At 42.0% G+C, this 23,255-nt stretch overlaps 1 protein-coding gene across 3 annotated transcripts in view; it reads right to left on the bottom strand.

Annotated features, from left to right (window-relative positions):
• The window catches only part of MARK1 (microtubule affinity regulating kinase 1), a 118,332-nt gene extending 95,548 nt beyond the window's left edge, over positions 1–22,784 (bottom strand). For 2 of the 3 annotated variants that reach the window (XM_047840576.1, XM_047840578.1), the window contains exon 1: positions 22,692–22,772. In XM_047840576.1, coding sequence (XP_047696532.1) covers positions 22,692–22,742 — 51 coding nt within the window. In that variant the 5' untranslated portion in view covers positions 22,743–22,772. Of the gene's footprint in view, positions 1–22,691 lie in introns of all 3 variants that reach the window. The other variant, XM_047840577.1, reaches the window with a different exon arrangement.
• Between the last annotated feature and the right edge of the window lie 471 nt (positions 22,785–23,255).

Raw genomic sequence — 23,255 nt, 5'->3', positions numbered from 1 at the left:
TATTATGCTGATTAGATCAGGTAAGCAGGCAGTAACAACTACTCTAGATACCTTGACTAAGATACATGTGTGACCAAGGGTAGGCAATAAATCCCACAGAAATTCAGGGGCCTGCTTCCTCAGTGAAATTCCTGGGAATCTAATGGTCTGGGATATGTTGGGATATCGCTTCCAGAGTCAAGAATAAATTGCTGCATCTGGTCCCTCCTACCCTTAAAAAGGAGACACCATACGTGTGAATTTTGAAAGTAAAATATATTTCATTATACCAGTATAGGTAACCTGAAAGCTGGCCAATTTTTAATAGGGGCCAGAAAAACAGGACTCTGTAATAAGTCTCGGGCTGTCATCAAGCTAGTCTACTACTGGAACCCAGAAGCCTCACTGGGGCTTGCAGACTCTGGCACGGAGAAATCAAGCACCAAGCCTTCATTGGGCCCTAACACGCGAATCACAGGGTGAACTTTGAACATTTGGGAGCAAAGCTACGCCACCCTCTGCAGATAACTATTCTCTTTGAGGGGACACCTTCTGGCTTGCCATCGGGAGGCACAAGAGACTGAACAGGTGACCACAGACCACCAAGTTGCCATTCGATGTGAGCTTGCCATTATCACTGGGGTGCTGTTTGATTCATCGATCCCAAAACATCTGGGCTCCCACAGCAACGTTCTACCAGCCACTGGGAGTGGCACATGTCAGACAGGACTTGAGCAAGTTCTGAAGGCACAAACCAGTTGCACACGCAAGTGGCAGAGATACCCCTTGAGCCACACTCTTGCTGCAGTGCTTATTTTGTCTAAATCCACGTCCGTGGACTCCTGGGGAGACCAGCTGATAAGAGAAATAAAAGCGTTCAAGTCTAGTTTACAGCTGGTTCTGCACAATATGCTAGGACGGCTCAGGGCTCGACCACTGCTGCCCTGCAGCTGCACTCTGGGTGGCACTGAAGGGACGTGGCAAAGTTAAACTGGCAAGGTTAAAGCGGGCGGGGGGGGGGGGACTTTAAGCAGTGCACCCAGTTGTTTATTTCACTTACAAAGAGAGTGTAAAAGTCTGGATCTACAGAGACTGACAGACTAGCGCTAGCGTCTTGGATGAATGATCAAGGACTCAGAAGGAACAAGATTTGAAAATTAATGGTGAGGAAGAAGTATGGGATAGGTCTCCCTGAATGAGTACAGCATGTGGACATAGATGTGTCCCAAGTGAATGCTCACCGAAGATGACTCATGCTAAAGTTATCAGCCGTTCTCCAGCCACTCATCTGCCTAGCAACATGGACTAACACTCACCAAGGCTAATCTGCCAACTGCAGAGAGTTAAGACTGAGCTCCCCAAATGACAAGTGCCAGGAGGAAGGGGTGAGGTCAGCCAGTTACCTGGTGGCAGGTTGATTGAATTAGACTACTTTCAGCACAGAAGGGGCAGTGTTTTAATCTCACTGGAATAAACACTTGCTGCAGATATGAAGATGCCTTCCCTAATCCTAATACTTATGGCAAAACCACCACGGGGAGACTTACAGTATACATAGTTCACCATCATGACATTCCACACAGCATTGCTTCTAAGCAAGGAACTAATGTTATGGCACACGAAGCATGGCAATGGGTTCATGCTGGGAGAATATACTGTTCTTATTATATGCACAATACCCTGAAGCAGCTGGCTTGAGAACCAGTGAAAAGGCCTTTTAAAGACTGTTATGATGCCAGCTGGGTGACAACACCTTGCAGGGCTGGGGTAACATCTTCTAGGATACAACACGTACTCTGAGTCAGGGACTAATACATAGGGCTATTTCTCCCATAGCCAGGATTCATAGGTCTAGGAATCAAGAGATAGAAATTGGAATATCTCCTCTCGCTACCACTCTTAATGACCCATCAGAAAATTTTTTCTTTCTAGCCCCTACAACTTTATGTTCTGCTAGCATAGATATCTTAGTACCTAAGGGAGGAATGCTTCCACCAGGGATCACAGCAATGGTCCATTACGTTCCAAGTTGAGACTGCTTCATGGCAGTGAATAAGTAGACCAAGAAAAGGGTTATTATACTGGCTGAGGTGACTGATCCTGACTATAAAGGGGAAATTGGGTTGCTATTGCATAACGGCTTAGGGAAGAGTATGTTTAAATGCACGAGATCCTCTAGGGCACCTCTTATTTCTCCCTTGTCCTGAGACAAGTCAATGGAAAATTACGATAACCCAATGGAGGCATGATTTCTGACGGCCCAGACTTTTCAGGAATCAAGTCTGGGGTTACCTCCCCAGGCAAGGAATTATAAGCAGCTGAGGCATTTGTTGAGCACAAATACAACACGGAATTAGTAGAAGAAGGTAATTATAAACACCATCTGTGACCACGTGACCAGTTGCAGAAATAAGGACTGCAATAAGTCTCTCTTATTTTGGTATGAACATATTTGTGTATAAATTGACCAATTCTTTCTTTCTTTCTATTCCCTTTCCCCATTTGCCTATCACCCAACATTGAAGTGTTAACATTAGCTAACTCTGTATTTCAATACTGAGGTTACAAGGCACAAGAACAAGAGTGGGACTCAGAAGAGAAACGAACATCACCCAAAGATGGCTAAAGGGACTTCGTACCTTCTTTCGAGGAGAGGGTTAGCGTGTTTTTCATATGCCTAGAATAGTTGCGTCATATCAGGCAAAAGCATAATTTTGCTATTACCTTCATTCAGAAGGTATGGCTAAGAGAAGTGTGGCCAAACCCCATACTTCTAAGGGATGGCCGAGGTGCCATGGGGTGGGCTGTGATGGTGTCTCGAATGTAAATTTAGCCAAGCGGGAATTCTATTGCCCCAAAGTCTCTTCCCTCTATGGTCCTGGGTAATACTGGACACAAGAAACTTGCCGAAGATCTGGAAGGCACAACTAAAACAGTGGTTGTTTATACGCTCTGAAGGTCAGCGCTGCACCAGACACAGCTGCAGCTCACGCCTGGTTTAGATGATCTGTTGGCACGTCTTGCGAGCAGGGAGCAGTCGTCGGGCTTCGAAGCTCTCCAACTCCTGCTGGAGCACCTGCTTTGGCTGCTGTGAATCCCGGTCCAGGTGCTCAAGCAGCCCTGTGATGAAGGACATCAGCTCAGCCTGCCGGTCACCCTCTTAGAGCTTGGAAAGCAGTGAGAGAGAGAAACGAGTTCCCTTTTGTCCTCATCGACTCCACTGTGTCCCGTTCTCTCCCATCACATTCATCGCTCCTTCCTGACTGATGGCACTATGGATTTCAGCCTCGTAATATCAGACTCCAAAGCAGCACCCAAATAAAATTAGAAGAACTTTTCATAACTCCACCAAAACCTTGCTTAGCAAGCTTTTTCTGTAACTTCTAGAGGCAAAAAATATAAGCACTACGATTCAGAAAAGACAAAAGAAGATACTATATTCCAGCATACACAAGGACATCAAACTTATCTTCAACATGCAAATGTCTGATTTAAGACTTGTCTTTATATTTGGGTTCAATAAAATCAATGCAGTCTCGAGAGAGAGATTCCATTAGCATGTTTAAAGCAGTAATCAATCCAACTATATTTGTACTTGGCCTAAAGAATGGATGTATTGACATGAAGAAAATGGTGAGCATGGGAAAAAGGGAACCCCAAAGAACATGAGTTGAGTTGCGCATTTCTTTACCATGGGGAAAGAGAAGAAATGTATCTCGATGAGCAATGTGAACTTCCTCAACGCGTTTGTTTGAATTCTTTGTTTCTTTGGTACCGTCACTGAACACCTGGCTATTGCAAAGTTTGTAATATACACCTAATAACTGAAAACCAACAATCCACCCAACCAGGTATGTATTATTCTCATTTTAGAGATAAGGAAACCTGCCTAATGTTATACACCTTATCAATGACTAAGCTGGGAAGAAATCAACCCCCGGGAGTCCTGTCTACAAGTCGGTGCTCTTAAGCATTACACAACCCTACAGGTATGTCTGTACCCACTGAGAACATTGATGTCACTACACAACTATCCTCTGTACCCTGCCAATACCTTGTTCACCAAGCCACCTGCAGGTAATCCGGCTTCCCACTTGGCTTTCTTAAACTTAATACAAGTATTCTAGTAAACCATAAAGTTATACTTCACATTACAAATTCATAATTTTGGGTATAAAAAGGAATATAAACCCATGACTTAAAATATACAGGCATTAAAAGAAATGAAAATCATGTATAATCCAGTAGCTCTGAGGTAAACACTTAAAACCCTGGCATATTTACCTCCTTTATCTAAATGTGCCACCACCACCACCACCACCACCACCACCACAACGGCAGGAGCAGTTCACACAGGTGCCTTCCACTAGGTGCCAGGCATTGTTCTGAGGGCATTAGACGTATTCAGTCGTCTAAACCTCACGACAACCTCAAAAGCAGTCACTGCTGTTATTACATTTTACAGATAAAGAGCCAGAGCAATAAAGAAAATAAGTGGCTTCCCAAGATCATAGAGCTAATAAGTGGCAGAGCTGGGATCTGAACCCACCAAGTCTGACTTCAGAGCATGTGCCCTTAACCAAGAAGTTACACCGCTTTACATCTGAATTGGGGTATTACAAAGGGCAATCACTCCCCTTCAGGGGGCAGACAGAGGGTGGCTGAGCCCGTATTTTATTTCTAGAGGCACTCCTTCCTAAGATACTCCCCTGCCCCCAAAACACTCCTTTGGGAGGTCTTTCACTACGGCTTGCGAGAAGATATTATGAGCCAACACGACTGAGTCCCCTGGGGATAAAGGAAAACATCTGCTTAAATTATATCTAAAAATACGGTATTAAATTCTTTCAGAAACTTCCTAGTTCTTTCACTCCCACGAGTACAAAAACCTAACAGCAAACTTGTGCCAGAAATTACAATGGATGTTTGTTCTTTAAATCTTTAGATTTGATTTGATTTAACACTCTAGCAGTCAAAGCTTTATTCTAAGGCCTTCAGGTTCTGATATATTTAGTAAATCTAACAAGATCCAGTAATTATCCCCTAACATAAGCTAATATTCATATCAACTTAAATGTCAATATATTCATTTTCTGAATAAAAATTTTAAAGTACAATAAAAATTTAATTGATGACTTTCAGTTATGAACATGAATACCAGGGGTGAAAGGAAATCTGTCTGCAAAACACGTCATTCATTGAAAAATGACCAGAATGTAAAAGGTAAATACCGTGTCTACACAGTAGACTCGTGAAGTACTTCAAAATTTGCCAGAGAATGAGTGAATCTGAATCGTATCTATTTACTAAACGCTCATCAAGCAGCTACTACGCGCGCAGCACCTTGCTAAAGTACTTTAAGAGAGGGAATGTATTTTACTGACATATTCTTGCTCTTCTCTGTACAACACAGCAAGAAATTCCAGTCACTTCTGAAAGCCAATCATGCCAGACACTGCGGCTGGCTCAGAGCTGGGGCTCTCGGTCCCAAGCAGTGTGCAGCATTATATGTGGGACAGGTTTAAGGAAATCACAGTCAGTACACTTTGAAAGTACTGTCACAAAGCCCATTCGAGCTAGAACCAGGAGCATGATGAATAATTCACTTCTGGCAGAACAGAGAACACAGTCTCCTTCCCGACACACTCTTCCCTCCCCTTGATTTCTCTCCCTTCCAGGAGAGGAAGGGAAAAGAGAAAGGCTGAGACAATCACCCAGGCTGGTTATCAACCTTCTCAACTCAAGGCTTTCCTACTTAGAATGTCCTCGGGGTATCTGTGTTTAAGAATTTACTGAAAAGTTAATTCCCCGAGTTTAAACAAGTGGCCACTGGTACGTAACTTATTTCCCTCCAGTTTTTGTTATTTAAGCAGAAAACAGAATTGAGAGTGGCCAGAAGGATCACTGCCATGACTTAGTACTGCCATTCCATTAGTAATCTCTACAGAGAAGAGCATGCCAGGTTTATAGGTAAATATGAAAATGAGATGTACCAGTAAGCATCAGAAAGAAGAAAGAGAGCTTAAGTGACTTTCCCAAGATAACCCGGCTAAATAATCATCTCCCTGGGGTCAACTGTGGTCACCACTTGTCAAAATCAGAGACAGGACACCATGAAAGAATGATGAATTACCAACCGCAGCCTTAGCTAAATCCCTGTCCTAGTCCCTTTAGGTCATACTACCCTCTGCCCTAAGTCTGGGCAGGCTCTCCTTTCTGGTCCACCAGTGCTTTTATGGTTACTGTGGGCTTCGCTCACCTTACTCCCAATACATTCTACCACAGTGCAGTGTGTATGGCATTTCATAAGGCAATGTGAATCTTTCCTTAACTGGTGTTAAAAAGAAATAATTATTCTTACACTTGTTAAGTGGTAAGGAAGGTTTTATTCAACATTATTACAGCAGGGGTATGATGATAGGGGAGAGAGATCAGTTCTGATTATGGTAAAGACAGCTGGGGATTCAGTCGTGGCACCAAGCGAGGAGGTGAGTGGATGGAAAATTACTAAGAGGAGACCTCAGGGTCAGGGGATTCCTGCTAAACTGGTCAAAGAGAATCCTTGCTGAAGCAGGCCAACAACTTCGAGGACATCAACGTTGGGGGGTGAGGAACTTGATTAGATACCCAGGGCGGTCAGACATCAAACGTGGGGGGAATTCTCACTTAACTGACTTAGTAGAATTCTTGCCAAGATGAGACTGTGCAGGCCTGGCAAAGACAGGGCAGACATGAAGGCCAAGGTCAAAACCTAGCTGAGAAAAAGGCCCCGAGGAGCCACCTGAAGTTTGGTTCAAGAAGAGTCTTTGTCACTGGCATTGGTACCTCCCCTTTACTAAACCCTTCTCCTGATAATGCCAAATCAAGTTCTTATAAATACTACATTAAAAGCTGTTTAGTGAACCTTGAGAAAGGAGGTCTCAAATTCATTTTAAGAGGAAATTTTTTAAAAAGATTTTATGTAATCTCTATACCCAACGTGGGGCATGAACTCACAATCCCAAGATCAAGAGTCACACACTCTACCAACTGAGCCAGCCAGGTGCCCAGGTCACTAGATTTAAAAACGAGTGTATTTCTAAAACACTCAGGCATACAGAATACAAATCTAGTAGTGTTGGCCCCTTACTTCAATCATCCAAGGGCTACCACTGCCTCCAGGACCAGCTCTTGCGGAGACAGCCAAGGCCCTGCCTGGTCCTCTCACTAATGCTCCCCTGGGCTGCTGCCCCCTCCTCTCAACCCCACACTCAGGGCCTCTGTGCACAATGCTCCTTTAGCCCAGTGTCCTCTTCTGCTTTCCACAGAGCCACCTGGCAAAGGAGTACTTATGGTTCAAGCCTTAGTTCAAAGGCTACGAACCGTTCTTGGGCTCCCCGCCCCCCCCACCCCCCCACCCCCCCCACCCCCCCACCCCCCCCACCCCCCCACCCCCCCCACCCCCCCCACCCCCCCACCCCCCCCACCCCCCCACCCCCCCATCCCCCCATCCCCTGGCCTTCTTTATTCCGCGTTCTGATCACTCAGGTGACAAGGACTGTAACTTTCTACTGCACTTGTTTGTCTCTGTGTCTATCTCCCCGTCAGGCTCTGAGGCCCTCAGAGCAGGAACAGGTTTCATTTGCCTTTGTATCCCTATCGTCTCCGGTTGACATGAAACAAACAGAAAAGGAAATAAAAGCAAACCCTCCTTTGAAATTGTGAAAGTAGCGCTGTTGATTCCAAAATAAAAGGTAGCCATGCTTTAAACATTTGAAATAAACTTATTACTATATTCTTTACAGGTAGCTCATTAAAACCTTGGACTATTGCTTAGCTTCTGATTTGTTTACAACCTGAACTAAACCAATACAGTGGTCAAAACAGTATTAAATAATACTTTCTCCAAAGAAAGGGCACCACGCCGTGAACCCCTTTATTTTGATGCTACCGCCTCCCCCAATACGGTTGAGCACATAACGCTGGGAAAAGGGAGGAACATGAAGTTCCTCATTACCTCCTTCATCAATCTTACACCTACAAATACCACGCACGTGTACCTGATTACCTCCGAGACAGACAATTCCCTGTTGTTTTCTACCGCTGTCACCACGCACTGGAAGGACTGATTTATCACTTCTCCAACCCCACTTTCTAGAACATAACCAGCAACCATAATGCCTTTTTTCATTTTAACCAAAAGGTGAGGTTTATTACAATGCAATCATTTTCATCATCATCACATAAATCATGGTTTTTTCAAAGCCTGGCCAGTGAACACCAGCATCAGAATCACTGAGAAGTTTACAAAGAGGAAGTCTGCGATCTCACCCTAGAGAAACTAACTCAGACTACAGAGTGGGACAGAGCAGGGGTTAGGGAATGTGAATTTGAAATGATCTCCCAAGCTGGCTCATAAACTCACTATAGTTGAGAATGAATCAATAAACTAGACCTTGATTTATTAAATTGCTGAGTGCCAAAAATACACCAAATACTATGGTAGGTAATATAGGATACACAGAAGTAATATTGGTAGTAGTCCCTAGGGTACCTGAGTAGCTCAGTGGGTTGATTTCGACTCAGGTCATGATCTTACAGTTTGTGGGTTGAATCCTGCGTCGGGCTCTGTGCTGACAGTGTGGAGCCTATGTGGGACGGACTCTCTCTCTCTCTCTCTCTCTCTCTCTCTCTCTCTCTCTCTCTCTGCCCCTCCCCCACTCACACTCTCTCCCTGTCTCTCTCAAAATAAATAAACATTAAAAAAAAAAAAAGTAGTTCCTGGGGCGCCTGGCTGACTCAGTTGGTTGGGCGTCTGACTTCGGCCCAGGTCATGATCTCACGGTTCATGGGTTTGAGCCCCGCGTCAGGCTCTGTGCTGACAGCTCAGAGCCTGGAGCCTGCTTTGAATTCTGTATCTCCCTCTCTCTCTGCCCCTTCCCTACTCATGCTCTGTCTCTCAAAAATAAATATTGAAAAAAAAATTTTTTTAATAAAAAATAAAAAAAAAAGTTCTTGACTTCAAAGTATTTTCAATTTAGTTAGGAAGAAAAAGTTTACACATAGAGAATTCTAGAACAATGCTAAACTCTATGGCACAGAATGGTCTCCAAACTTTAGATCAATTACCGCATCTTTAAAAGTTTTAAGTATGGGCTACTATAGGAATAGTTACATACACCACATTATGTACTATTCTACTAACAGATTATATACATTAAAACAGATAATACCAAAAAGATGAAAATTTGGGGAAATAGATTAAATTTCAATGGTACCAACTTTTCAGTGATTAGTAAAAACATCACTATGCAATATTAATAGATTTCTTGATTTTTTAAATCTTGGCTTACCAACTTGTGATACTGAGATCTGAAGGCCTGATTATAAGTTCTGTTTATGTTGACACTTGACTTCATCAATGACTGTATTCATATTTCAATTCATTCACCAACTATGTGACAATTTTTTATACAAGTCATGTTAGTAGGGCACCTTCCTGAGGACAATCAGCAGTTTTTGAAAATTAATCACTTAAATATCTGTAACAAATGGTTTCCAAAATCTACTAAGATTTTTGACCTAGAAGATTTATAAACAGGTTAGAAAGTTGTCTACATGTTTAAGTGTGTAGATATGAGAATTTTAGAAATGACATATAATTAAGGGTAGTAAAATCAAACAAGTATGGACATTTCTGAACACCCATTTTCAAAAAGCTTATTCCAGTCTCTCTGTAGTACAGTAGGCAAGATAGTGTGAAAGGTTCTCCAAGAAAAAACACACTTTTTAAAAAGTGTACTGATGAGCTTGAAGAGAAACATCCAAGGGAAAAATAAACATTTAAAATCTCCAGCTGAAAGCAATTACAAAGCCCAGCACTGCCCTGGGGTCCACATACTAAGCTTGGGACCTACTACAACACTGGAGAGCTGAACTTAAAACTCCTTCATTGAGTTTGGGACACCTTTAGGAGACTGAAATGTCCCAGGTCAGGGGCTCCTGGCTGGCTCAGTCAGTAAAGCACGTGAGACTCTTGATCTCGGGGTTGTAAGTTTGAGCCTCATGTTGGAAGTAGAGATTACTTAAAAATAAAACCTTGGGGCGCCTGGGTGGCGCAGTCGGTTGGGCGTCCGACTTCAGCCAGGTCACGATCTCATGGTCCGTGAGTTCGAGCCCCGCCTCAGGCTCTGGGCTGATGGCTCAGAGCCTGGAGCCTGTTTCTGATTCTGTCTCTCCCTCTCTCTCTGCCCCTCCCCCGTTCATGCTCTGTCTCTCTCTGTCCCAAAAATAAATAAACGTTGAAAAAAAAAAATTTAAAAAAAATAAAAAATAAAAATAAAACCTTGGGGCACCTGGGTGGCTCAGTCGGTTAAGCGGCCGACTTCGGCTCAGGTCACGATCTCATGGTCCATGAGTTCGAGCCCCGCATCAGGCTCTGGGCTGATGGCTCAGAGCCTGGAGCCTGCTTCCGATTCTGTGTCTCCCTCTCTCTCTGCCCCTCCCCCGTTCATGCTCTGTCTCTCTCTGTCTCAAAAATAGATAAAAAACATTAAAAAAAATTAAAAAAAAAAAATAAATAAAACCTTAAAAAAAAAAATGTCCCAGGTCAGCAGGGGCTCCCAGTAGGAGCAAAACAAATCCTCTCTAGAAGTCATCCTCAGTTCAGACCCCTAAGTTTCACACAGATAAAACTCAGGCAAATACGAGTTCACCCATAAAGACCAGCAAATACAGAAAAAAACAAGCCACAGGGAATGAGAATCAGCAGACACAAACCATAAAGCTAAAGCCCCAGGGACTTCATATAGTGGAATTTCCAGATACAGGAAGTAAATACATATTAAATGTTTAAGGAAATGAAGATGAAATCACAAAAACAAGCAAAGACCAAAAAACTATAAACTAGTCCTGGTTTGAGGGAAAAATTTAGAACTTTGAGAATGAAAAATAAAATTCATGAAATTACAAATTTAACAATGAGGAAAGAGAAGAATGGAACATGCATCCAACACTCTACTAGTTTGTGTCCAGCTCAACACAGGGTGCTGACGGGAACCAGCATATGCTAGATGCCGGGGGTAGGGGTATGGTGAGAACAACACGGGCTGCTCAGGATGCTGCTGTTTCAGAAGAACCACAGTACAGCAGACAGACACCAGAGGGAGCAAGAGCTTACAGCTCCTAAAAAACACAACCAGGAAATCCCTCTAATCAGGCATCTACAAGCACACATCCAGAAAAGACACATCTACAGGAAAGGTTTGAGAGCCTTGAGAATCTCTAGCTGGACTGAATGGCGAAGATCTTTCAATGTAAGGGGCCGCCTGGGTGGCTCAGTAAGTTAGACAGCCGACTCCTGATTTCGGCTCAGGTCACATCTCAAGGTTTGTGAGTTCGAGCCCTGCACTGGGCTCTGTGCCAACAATGTGGAGTCTGCTTGATATTCTCTCTCTCTCAAAAAATAAATAAGTAAAACTTAAAAAAAAATCTTTCCGTTATTAAGCCAGTCCAGAAAGACTGGGAGAGGTAGCCATTTTTTTTTTATGTGTGGATACTAACAGAGTTATAAAGAACAGAAATAAAGGGGGAAACGGCCCAATCAAGGGAAGGAAATAAATCTTCAAAAAAAAAAACCCAACACTGAAGAAACAGGGGTATATGCATTACCTGGCAAAGAATTCAAAATGATAGACATAAAGATGCTCAATGAGGTCATGAAATGATAAATGAGCAAAATGAGAATTTCAACAAAGAAACTGAAAATATAGAAGATAACCAAACAAATTTTGGAACTCAACTCAAGAATACAATAACTCATTAGGGAGGTTCAATCACAGATCAAGCAGAAGAAAGAATGAGCAAATTTGAACATTTTCTTGAAATTATCCAGCCACAAGAACAGCAACAATAATAGCAGCAGCAGCAAGAAAGAAAAAAAGACAAAAAGAGTGAAGAAAGTCTAAGGGAATTATAGGATACTGTCAAATAAAGCAATATATGCATTATGGGAGTCTCGGAAAAAAAAAAAAAGAGAAAAAGAGACAGAAAGCTTGTATTTTTAAAAAATGACCAAAAAGTTCCCAAATATGAGGACGAAAATGGACATACAGATTTCCAGATGCAAGAAACCTAACAGAATTTAAACAGGATGAATCCAAAACAGGATGAACCCAAAAATGTCCTCACCAAAGCACATTATAATCAAATATAGTCAAAGGTCAAAGAGAATTTTGAAAGTAGCAAGATAAAAATTCCTTGTCATGTACCAAGGAACCCTCATAAACTTATTCACAGATTTCTCAGAAGAAAACTGGCAGACCAAAAAGAGTGCAATAAAATATTCAAACTGCTGGGGGAAAAAAAACTTGCCAGCCAACAATGCTATATCCAGCAAAACTGTCCTTCAAAAATTAATAAAAGCTTTCAGAGAAAAAAAAAAAAAAGCTGAGAGAGTTCATCACCACTAGACCTGCCTAATGCTTAAGGGAGTCATTCAAGTTGAATAAAAAGACACTAAATAGTAACAGGAAACCACATGAAAATATAAACTTCACTGGTAATGGGAAAAATAAACACAAACACAGAATATTGTAATATGGTATGTAAATCACTTTTATCCTGGCATATAAATTAAAACACAAAAGTATTTATAAAACTAAAACTATAAAATATGCTAATAGATACACAATACAAAAAGATATAATTGTGACAACAACAATATAAAGTGTGAAGAAGGAAGAAATAAAAGCAGAATTTTTGTATGAGATGGAAGTTAAGCTGCCATCAGCTTAAAACAGATTGTCATAACTGTAAAATGTTTTATGTAAGCCCCATGGTAACCACACAGAAAATACCTAGAGAAGATACAAAAGAAAATGGGAAAAAAAACCACTCAAAGCATGTCATTAAAAAAAATATCAATGAAACACATAGGTGGACAGCAAGAAAGGTTAAGAAAGACAAAAGAATGACAAAACAGAGAAAAGACAAAAAGGAACATTATAGAATGATAAAGTGGTCAGTGGGCCAAAAAGATACAATTATAAGTGTTTATAGACTCAACATCAGAACATTTAAAATGTATGAAACAGATACTGACAGAATTGAAGGAAGAAATAGACAGCAACACAGTAACAGTTCGAAATTTCATCAACCCGTTTCCAACCATAGATAGAACATCCAGACAGCTATCAAGAAGAAAACTGAGGACTTGAACAACACTACAGACCAAAAGGTCCAAACACACATATTCAGAACATTTCACTGAATAGCAGCAGAACTCATTTTTATCAAATGTAAATAGAAATTTCCCAGGATAGGGCACATGTTAGGTACAAAACATGTCTTGCAAATTTAATAATACTGAGATTATACCGAGTATCTTATCCAAACTAATGGTATACAACTAGAAATCAGCAACAGAAGAAAACTGGAAAATGTGTGAAAATTAAGCAACATATTCTTGAGCAACAATTGGGTCGGGAAGAAATCAAGACAGAAATTATAAAATATCTCAAGACAAATGAAAACAACGTACAATCCTCTTTCCTTCGGCAGCAGGGACAGATTGTGCAGCTACGGCCAAGATTAAGGCTCCACACTTTGCGGCAAGGAGGAGGAGCTGCTTGAACAGATGGGAGACCTGAAGGTGGAGCTGTCCCAGTTGTGCGTCGTGGAAGAGACAGGTGGCGTGGCTTCCAAGCTCTCCAAGATCTGAGCTGTTTGCAAATCCATCACCCGTGTTCTCACCACCATTAGCCAGACTCAGAAAGAGAACCTCAGGAAATTCTACGAGGACAAGAAGTACAAGCCCCTGGATCTGTGGCTGAAGAACACACATGCCGTGTGCGCCCTGCTGAACAAGGACGAAAACCTGAGGACCAAGAAGCAGCAGTGGAAGAAGCAGCTATGCCTACTGGGTTAGTATGGGTCAAGGCCTGAGCATGGGCATCAGTAAAATAGTAACAAATTGGAAAAGAAAGAAAGAAAGAAAGAAAGAAAGAAAGAAAGAAAGAAAGAAAAGGATAGAATAGAATAGAATAGAATAGAATAGAATAGAATATACAAAAACTTACAGGATATAGCAAGAGTAGTACTAAGTGGGAAGTTCATAGCAATAAAGACCTTAAAATTAAAGAACAAAAAAGATTAAAAAACAAAAAGAATGCTCTCAAATTCCACCTCAAGGAACTAGAAAAAAGAAAAACCTAAGCCCAAAATTAGTAGAGGGAAATCAGAATAAAGATTATAGAGGTAATAAATGAAATACAGAATAGAAAAAAATTTTTAAGTCAACAAAGAATTTGTTTTTTGAAGAAAAAAAATCAACAAATGAAAGAATCTCTAGTCAGACTAAGAAAAGAGAGAGAGAGAGAGAGAGAGAAGAACCTAACAAAATCAGAGGAAACATTACAACTTATGCCATAGAATTAGAAAGGATGGTCAGAAACTACCTTAATTACATACCAACAAGTTGGATGACCTACAAGAAATGGAGAAATCCCCAAGAACATAAAATTGACCAAGACTGAACTATGAAGAAAAAGAAAATCTGAACAGATCTACACTAGTAAGGAGAATGAATCAGTAATCAAAAACTTTCAGCAAAGAAAAGCCCAGGACCAGATGGCTTTCTGGTAAATTCTATAAAACATTTAAAGAAGAATCAACATCAGTCTTTCTAAAACTTTTCCAAAAATTGAGGAGAGGGAAACACTTTCTAAGTCATTGTATGAGGCCAGCATTATTCTCATACCAAAACCAGAAAAAGATGCTACAAGAAAACCACAGGCCAATAACCTTGATGAATATATATGGAAAAATCCTAGATGAAATATTAGCAAACCAAATTTAGCAGCACATTAAAAGAATCATACATGATGACCAAATGGGATCTATCCCTAAGATTCAAGGATGGTTCAACACAGGTAATCAGTGTAATTAACATTAACAGAACAAATGATGAAAATCACATGACCATCTCTATTGATGCAGACACAGCATTTGACAAAATTCAATGCCCTTTCATCATAAAAAAAAAACAAAACCTCTCAACATACTAGGAATAGAAGGTAATTACTTCAACATAATCAATACCATATATGAAAAGCCCACAGCTAACATCATACTCAATGATGAAAACCAAAAGCTTATTCTCTGCTATCAAAAACAAGGATGCCTCCTCTTGCCACTTATATTCAACATAGTACTGAAAATCTTAGGATTTTGCCTAAGCAATTTGGCAAGAAAAAGAAATAAAAGCCATACACACTGGAAAGGAAAAAGGAAAAGTATCTCTGTTTGCAAATGACATGATTTTATATGTAGAAAACCATATGACCTCCACCAAGAAACACAAACAACTGTTAGAATTACAAACAAATTCAGGGCATCTGGGTGGCTTAGTTGGTTGAGAAGCTGACTCTTGATTTTGGCTCAGGTCATGGTCCCAGCCCAGGGTCATGGGACAGAGCCGTGTCGGGTTTGGGTTCTGCCCTGAGCATGGAGCCTGCTTGGGATTCTCCCTCTCTCTCCCTCCCTCTCTCTCTCTCTCTCTCTCTCTCTCTCTCTCTCTCTCTCTCCCCCTCCCTCCCTCTGCCCCTCACCCCTGCTCTCTTTCCCTCTCTTTCTCTCTCTCCCTCTAAAATAATAAAAAAGAACTAAAAACGAATTCAATAAAATTGCAGGCTACAAAATCAACAAATAAAAATCACTAACAACAAGTGATGTGAAAAGAAAATTAAGAAAACAACCTCATTTACAATAGCATTAAAAAGAATGAAATATTTAGTAATAAATTTAACTAATGAAGCAAAAAAATGTCTACCCTGAAAACTACAAAACATCACTAAAAGAAATTAAAGGAGACACAAATAAATGGAAAGACATCTGTGTTTATGATTTGGAAGATGTAACACTGATAAAATACCCACACTACCCAAAGAGATCTACAGATCAACAAAATTCTATCAAAACCCCAATGCCATTTTTTTACAAAAAAAGAAAAAAATCCTAATATTCATAAGGAACCACAAGGACCCTGAATAGCCAAAGCAATCTTGAGAAAGAAGAACAAAGATGAAGGCCTCACAGTTAGGACTTCAAAGCATATTACATTGCTATAATAATCAAAACAGTATGACACTGGTATAAAGACAGGCATACAGACCAATGGAAGAGAATTGAAAGCACAGAATAAATCTTTGTATATATGGTTAAATGATCTTTTATTGATAAGAGTACCACGAATACACAAGGAATGAAAGACAATCTTTTCAACAAATGGTGCTGGGAAAGCCAGATCTCCCTATGCAAAAGAATGAAATTGGACCTCTTATATCATACACAAAAATTAATTCAAAATGCATTACAGACTTACACAACACCTGAAACTGTAAAATCCCTTAAAGAAAACACAGGGAAAAGCTTCATTACAATGATCTTGGCAATGATTTCCTGGATATAACACAAATATCACAGGCAATCAAGGCAAAAAGTGAAAACGTGGGGAACTACGTCAAAGTAAAAAGCTTCTGCACAGCAAAGGAAACAATCCTCACAGTGAAAAGACAAACTATAGAGTGGAAGAAAGTATTTATACACCATATATCTGAAAGGGGTTAATATCCAAAATATGTAAGGAACTCCTACAATTCAACTGAAGAAAAAAAACAAAAACCAAAAAACCCTGATTCTTTTTAAAAAATGAACAAAGGACGTGAGAAGACATTTCTTCAAAGAAGACGTTTAAATGGCCAACAGGTATTTAAAAAGATGCTCAACATCACTAATCATCAGAGAAATGCATATCAAAACCACAACGAGATGATCACTTCACATCTGTTAGGATGGCCATTATCAAAAAACAAAACAGACAAAGATATGGAGAGATTGGAGCCCTTGTGCCTCGTTGGTGGGAATGTAAAACGGTGTGGCCATTATGGAAAAGAATATGGAGGTTCCTCAAAAAATTTTTAAAATAGAACCTATAATCTGGCAATCCATTTCCAGATATTTATTCAAAAGAATTGAAATCAGGATCTCAAAGAGATATTTGCAATCCCACGTTCATTGCAGCATTATTCACAACTGCCAAGTTATGAAAACATCCCAAATATCCATCAACGGAAGAATGGATAAAGAAATGTGTGATATACATTCAATGGAGTATTTCTGCCATAAAGGAAGGGAATTCTGTCATGCTACATTATGGATGAATCTCGAGGACATTACACTAAGTGAAATTAGCCTATCACAGAAAGATTGACACTGCATGATTCCATTTAACTTAGTCAAACTTATAAAAGCAGAGAGTAGAATTGTAGTTGCCAGGGGCTGGGAAAAGAGGAAAATGGGGGAGTTGCTGCTCGATGGTATAAAGTTTCAGTCATGCAAGATGAAAAAGTTCTAAAGACCTGCTATACAACATTGAGACTACAGTTAACAATACTGTACTTAGGAGTGTAAGAGAGTAGATTTCATGTTATGTGCCTACCACAATTGAACACAATTTAACAGAAAGATTAACTGATTTAAATACAGCTAAAGAGATTTAGCCAACTAAAAGATAAATCTAAATATTACATAACTGTTGCAGATAGTATAAGGAAACAATGAAATGGGGGGTGGGGAAGGAGAGTTTAAGACATATGTAGGATAGAATGAGAAATTTTAACATATCTAATGAGAGCACCGGAAACACTAGAGAGAACAGAGATAAGTTAATATTTAAAGAGAGCATGCTTGATTCAGTTCAGAAGTGATGAAAGATACAAATCCACAGATGATAAATCCAAACAAATCATGCAGCTTATAGTACAGACAGGCAGTGAACATGTGGGAAAAATGAGTAAGAAGTTAAGGCACACAGAGGAGTTATGGCCTCACGTTATGTAATCAGACTCCCCAAATGAACTGCCACAGGGAGCAGAAACAAGGCTATTTTCAAAAAGATAAAAGTTGATAAGTATCTAGAACTAATGACAAACAGGAAATCACAGGCATAGGAAGCAAGAAGGAAAAAAGGAAATCCACACCTAAATACACTGTAGTAAAGTCCAACACCTAAAGAAAAGCAGAGACTCTTACAGAGGCGGATGGAACAGATCACCTAGCTACCGGCAGATGACTTCTGAACAGAATGAAATCAGCAGACCATGAAATACTATCTTCTGAGCAATGAATGAAAATAACTGTCATCTTAGAATTAGAGGCTGAGCAAAACTATCATTGAATAATAAGGGCAAAATACATTTCACATTTAAAAAACAAAGTTTATGGCTAACAATCCTTCACCAAAAGAACTTCAAAGGTATTCATTGGGAAAAGGGAAAATGACATCCAAAGGAAAGTCTGAGAAGGAGGAAGAAATGGTGAAAAAATAATAACTTAAAAACTATGTAGCTGATTTTAAACAACCTGGGCTTAAAAAAAGAAGAGTGAAAAACAGCACTTTGGACAGAAAGGAATAGAAGGGAGAGATGTTTTCTCACAATGGACTGTCAGACCAGGAGTGTGGACTCTGCACAGACCCATGTTCAGCTACAGCAGAGAGCACTGCTTGCTGCAACCGTGTCAGAATTTTTCTTAGAAACGTGAGCCATACCTTAAGGGATTTGTGAGTTTGGGATGAGGCGGAAAGAGCAGGGCACCTGAGACAGAGAAAATAGCAAAGTTTCAAAATAAAGATGAGCAGGGCATAGCCCGTTCTTCCTCTAATAACGCATTTTATATCATTTCATATATTCTTTTAAAATTTCTAAGACAAAAACAAACCAAAAAAAAAAAAAAAAAAGAAAAAAGAAAACACCTCTAAGAAGCAACAGCATGAGTGCAGCAACAGTGGAAGATGTCAGAGATCATAACCTTGGGTGGTCAGGTGACTTTCTGAAGGCTTCTGCCTCTGTCTGTACTATGCAATATTTACCATAACTTCCCAGTGTCACTAACTTAATCTGACGATAAATGAAAAAATTCAAAAGGGGAATGTTCCTGCACTGATGTCTTACAGATTACTACTAGATGCTCTGCTGGGTGCTGGGGATACAGAATAAAAGGGACAAAATAAGCCAGCAATGAGAGTGCCGTAGGATAGGTACTGTGACATGTGAGGTGTGCACAGGGTACCCAACGGTAGTGGCAATGGCATGTTCTCTCTTGCCTTTTCACATTACTAACAATGATTCCCACAGCACAAACTACTGATGGCGCCTCACACACGCTAAGCACCTGCTACACTCATCACAGTGAGTTTCATGTCTATCCAAAGAATCACCTTCAAAAGTTTTATTACTAAAAGATTCAAAGTTAAGTTTAACCAAAACATTCCAAGAAGGAGTCAAATCAATTATCTTCATACTGATTAAAATTCACCACAGAAAGCTAGTCGGGGCCTTTTGCATTCATAAAAATCAGCACGATCAGAGTTTTTCTGAAACACAGAAAAACAATTTATCTTGCTTCATTTAAAAGCACCTACAAGTAATGGTAATAGATTGCCTACGGTCATGCTGGCACTGACCAAGCATAATCTAAGAGAAGAAAAAAAAATTTCAAATACCCATTCTTTTTCTGGATTCTTCCCAACCTAAAATCAAACACATTTTGCATAAATTAATTCTATTATCTGTAACGTGCCTTTTCTACTTGGCTACGAAGTGTTGATGGCATGAAAAGTTCATCATTGGTTATTTTGTGGTATTTAGCCATTTCAGGCCTACCACCGATGCACACACAAATCCCTTCACCCATGAGAAAAGAACTCCTGAAAAAGTACACACAGAATGTTCTCAAAGAAAAGCAATTCATGCTGACTCTATTAGAGACAGTGGTAGTAACAGGAGATTAGTGGTGTAACACACCTCTTTTGAAACCCTTAATTTATCCTCAACATTTATTAGTGACACACATGGGATAGGTATTGCATATTCCCAAGAATACAAAATCCAAATATGTTCACATGACTAAACAAAATTTTATATTAGCTGAAAATGACAATAAACACACAAAGATGGTTTTTCAAACTGCCCTGTTTAAAACATTTCCAGCAGTGAAAGAATATTTTTAGTTATGTCCTTAATATTTCAAAGAACCTAGAAAACTTTACAGTCATATGGAAATAAATTTTCACAACCATCTTTTTAAATCTGTCACTTGAACTGAAAAGGACTGCCAACGTCCATCTTGATTGTCTTACTGGCATTAACATATTAGCTCACAAGCAGGTTGTTCTTTATTTCATTGATGAGAGGTGAGTAAAAACGGATTAGGACACTTACTACAGGCCAGAGAATACAGAGAGATAACAGCAACGACTTAATAGCCATCTCTGGCAGTCCCTTTGATAAACACCTATGGCACGCACAAACCAATTTAGCCCTATTTACACAATTTTCTACTGTACATGATTTGTTCGGGATTATATTTCGGGTAAGCTGCTTGAGGGGAGAGGCCTTATCTTAAGTAATACTTCTGTATGCCTTCCAGCTCAAAAACAAAGCTGGGTGCACATTAACTGATAAATTAACAGCCAGAGTGTAACAATAAATACTTTCCACAAATTGGGACAGATTAGGCAACTGGGAGAAAATCAGAATTAGATAAAGTAAGGTACAGGGAGATACAGTCATTTACAACACAAGGACGGAAGTCAAGACCATAAACGTGACTTTGAAATAACATGTTCAGAACCGGAGCGAATGTGTTTATACAGCATGATTATTTTCAGAAGGTACAACAAAATTTATCACACAATTACTGCTTTGCTTAAAAATCCACTAGGGTCTTTTTTTGGGGGGGGGGGCAGGGGTCTTACTTGTGATGCTGCAATTAGTGCTATTCCTTGATGCATATCCTAACAATGCTATCCCATGTCCTTAAAAAGTACCTTATTCACGCACACTTATGGAAAGAGCTTTACTATTGGAAATCCAAAAGAAAATACAAACAATGTATTTTTCCACCCTTCCTAGGTTAGCACACAGTGTTTTACTAATAAACACAAAGGTCATCCATCATCTATCCTACCTTCCATTCACACTGAAATGACACACTGAATGACAAGAACCTTTTTAGAGTTCGGATTAGAAAATTTCTGTACCAAAACTTGACTTGAAGATCAGGTTTAACCAAATTTTTCACCCCCACCCCCGACCTCCTTCAATCTCCCAATCAAAACTGTGCATCAATTATTTATTTTTTAAAACACTTATGATGCAAAATGAAGTTATAATTTATGCTGGCAGCAGCCTTACACCGTGTTGACCATTTTAAATGCATGACAAGCTAGCGAGGACAAAAGCACACTCTGAAATACCTTCCCAGGTCTTCTAACAATAGTCTCTTACTAGAATTTCTCCTCCCTTCATATAATTATATTAAGTTTCTGTGTTCCCCTGCGCTCCCAAGATTAAATAATCTGTTTATGCCAGCCGCCAACACTTCAGAGGGGAGTTTGTGTCTTCTCCTGCATACCTTTTGTCTAAGAACGCCAAAGCACTTCATATTTTTATGTTACCAACCATACGACGGCACGGGTCCACTGAGAGCTGGAGTCTAACTTAAACTAGACAACCAGACAGATCTGGACGGCCCACCAAACTTGGTACCTGCTAGCTCCTTAAAAAGCAGTCAGAAAACCAGCCAAGGCCCTATTTACAAGTCATGCGGATTTAAAAAAACCAAACAAAACAAAAACGAGGGGGTGGGGTGGGGTGGGGTGGGGTGGGGGGAACAAACCCTTTTCCACAAAGAAACTCACACAGACACCCACACACAATTGTACTTTTCAGAAGGTGGGAATACAACTGATCTGGTCCTTTTGGCTTTCAAGAGTTGAAACACCAGGGCCATCTGCATCCAGATAAAAACTCCTGAGGGCAATTTGATCAAAGACACAGCAAATCCTTCCTTCAAAGAAATGCACCGTGTGACACTCCAAGGAGGAGGAGAGATATTTAAAGTAAAACCTGCCCTGAATTGTCGCCCCAGACTCGAGGAAGGGAATGAAAAGCCGCTGGCTTCCTACGGCTTTTAAACGTTTTTGCTGTAACCCCAGGGCCACAGAGGCTGTCCGGGAAATTCTTGTACTCATCTCTCCCGAAGAGTATCTCAGCAGCAGGAACTCATCCACACAAACACACACATCCATCCTACTACCGCTCTGCCCCTTCCCTTCCGACCTTCCGCCGGCGGAGCCCACGACCCAAAATGGGACACAGTGTTACAAAAAGCAAAGTCATGGGGCAATGCAGGGGGGTGGGGGTGCAGGGGGACCGAAAGGGCCAGAAGAGCAGGGGGGGGGGGGGGGAGCGGCAGTCAGCCGGCTCGCCCGCGGCGGCGGAGCGAACATTCGGGTGGGGATACAGCATGCCGAGGGACAAATACAGCAATCTGGGATGCCCACTCTGCCCTCGCCCGTGCCTCCCTGCCCTCCATCAGCCCGTCCTCTCCGGGAGGACCACCCAGGACGGGGCTCCCCGTGCAGCCCCCGCCCTCGCCCTGCAGGGAAAAGCAGCGAAATGGGGTTGGAATGAAAAGGGGGCAGAGCGGCGGGCGAGGGGCACGCCGGCTCCAGGTGGAGACCGTGCGGCGGCGGCGGCGGCGGCCGCTCGGGGGACCCGGGGGCGGCCCGGCGGAGGGCGAGGCGGGGGTCGGCCCGGGGTCTCGCCCCCGCCGCTCCCGGGGGGAGGGGGTGTGTGTGAGAGGGGAGGGGAGAGGCTCGGGTTACTCACGTTCTCCGTGTCCCGCTCGTTCACCGTCGGCAATGGCGTCCGGGCCGACATTTTGTGCGGGCGGCGGGGTCGGGCCGGGGTCTCGCCGGCCGGGCTGGGGTGCGGGCCCGCGGGGGGTGGAGGGGGGCGAGCGGAAGGGGGGGGGGGGCGCGGGCGCGGGGCCGGGCCGGGCCGAGCGGCTCCCGCAGGCCGCGGGGCGGTGCAACAAGCGGCCCCGGCGGGGCGAGGGGGAGGAAGACGCGGAGGAAGGGGAGGGGGAGCCGCTTCCCGCGGCGGCGCCGGCGGGGGGACGCGGGCAGGAGCGAGGGCGGGCTCCGGGCGAGGGCGGTTGCCCGGCGCGGGCCGGGCGGCGAGGCCGGCGGGATGCGGCGCCGAGGGGAGGGGTGGGGAGGCGGGGAAGGGGGGCCGGGGTGTGTGTGTGGGGGGGGGCGGCGGCCGGGCCCCGCTAGGCTCCCCGGGCCATGGCTGAAGGTGAGCTCGCCCCGCAAATCACTGCCCCGCGCGTCCCGGCGAGCGCGGCTCGGGCCCGGGAGCCGCGGCCCTGACAGCGCCGCCCGCGCCGCG

The sequence above is a fragment of the Prionailurus viverrinus genome, chromosome F1 (genome assembly GCF_022837055.1).
Source record: "Prionailurus viverrinus isolate Anna chromosome F1, UM_Priviv_1.0, whole genome shotgun sequence".
NCBI lineage: Eukaryota > Metazoa > Chordata > Mammalia > Carnivora > Felidae > Prionailurus > Prionailurus viverrinus.
The sequence above is the reverse complement of the archived record's forward strand: the minus strand, read 5'-3'. Positions and strand labels throughout refer to the sequence as shown.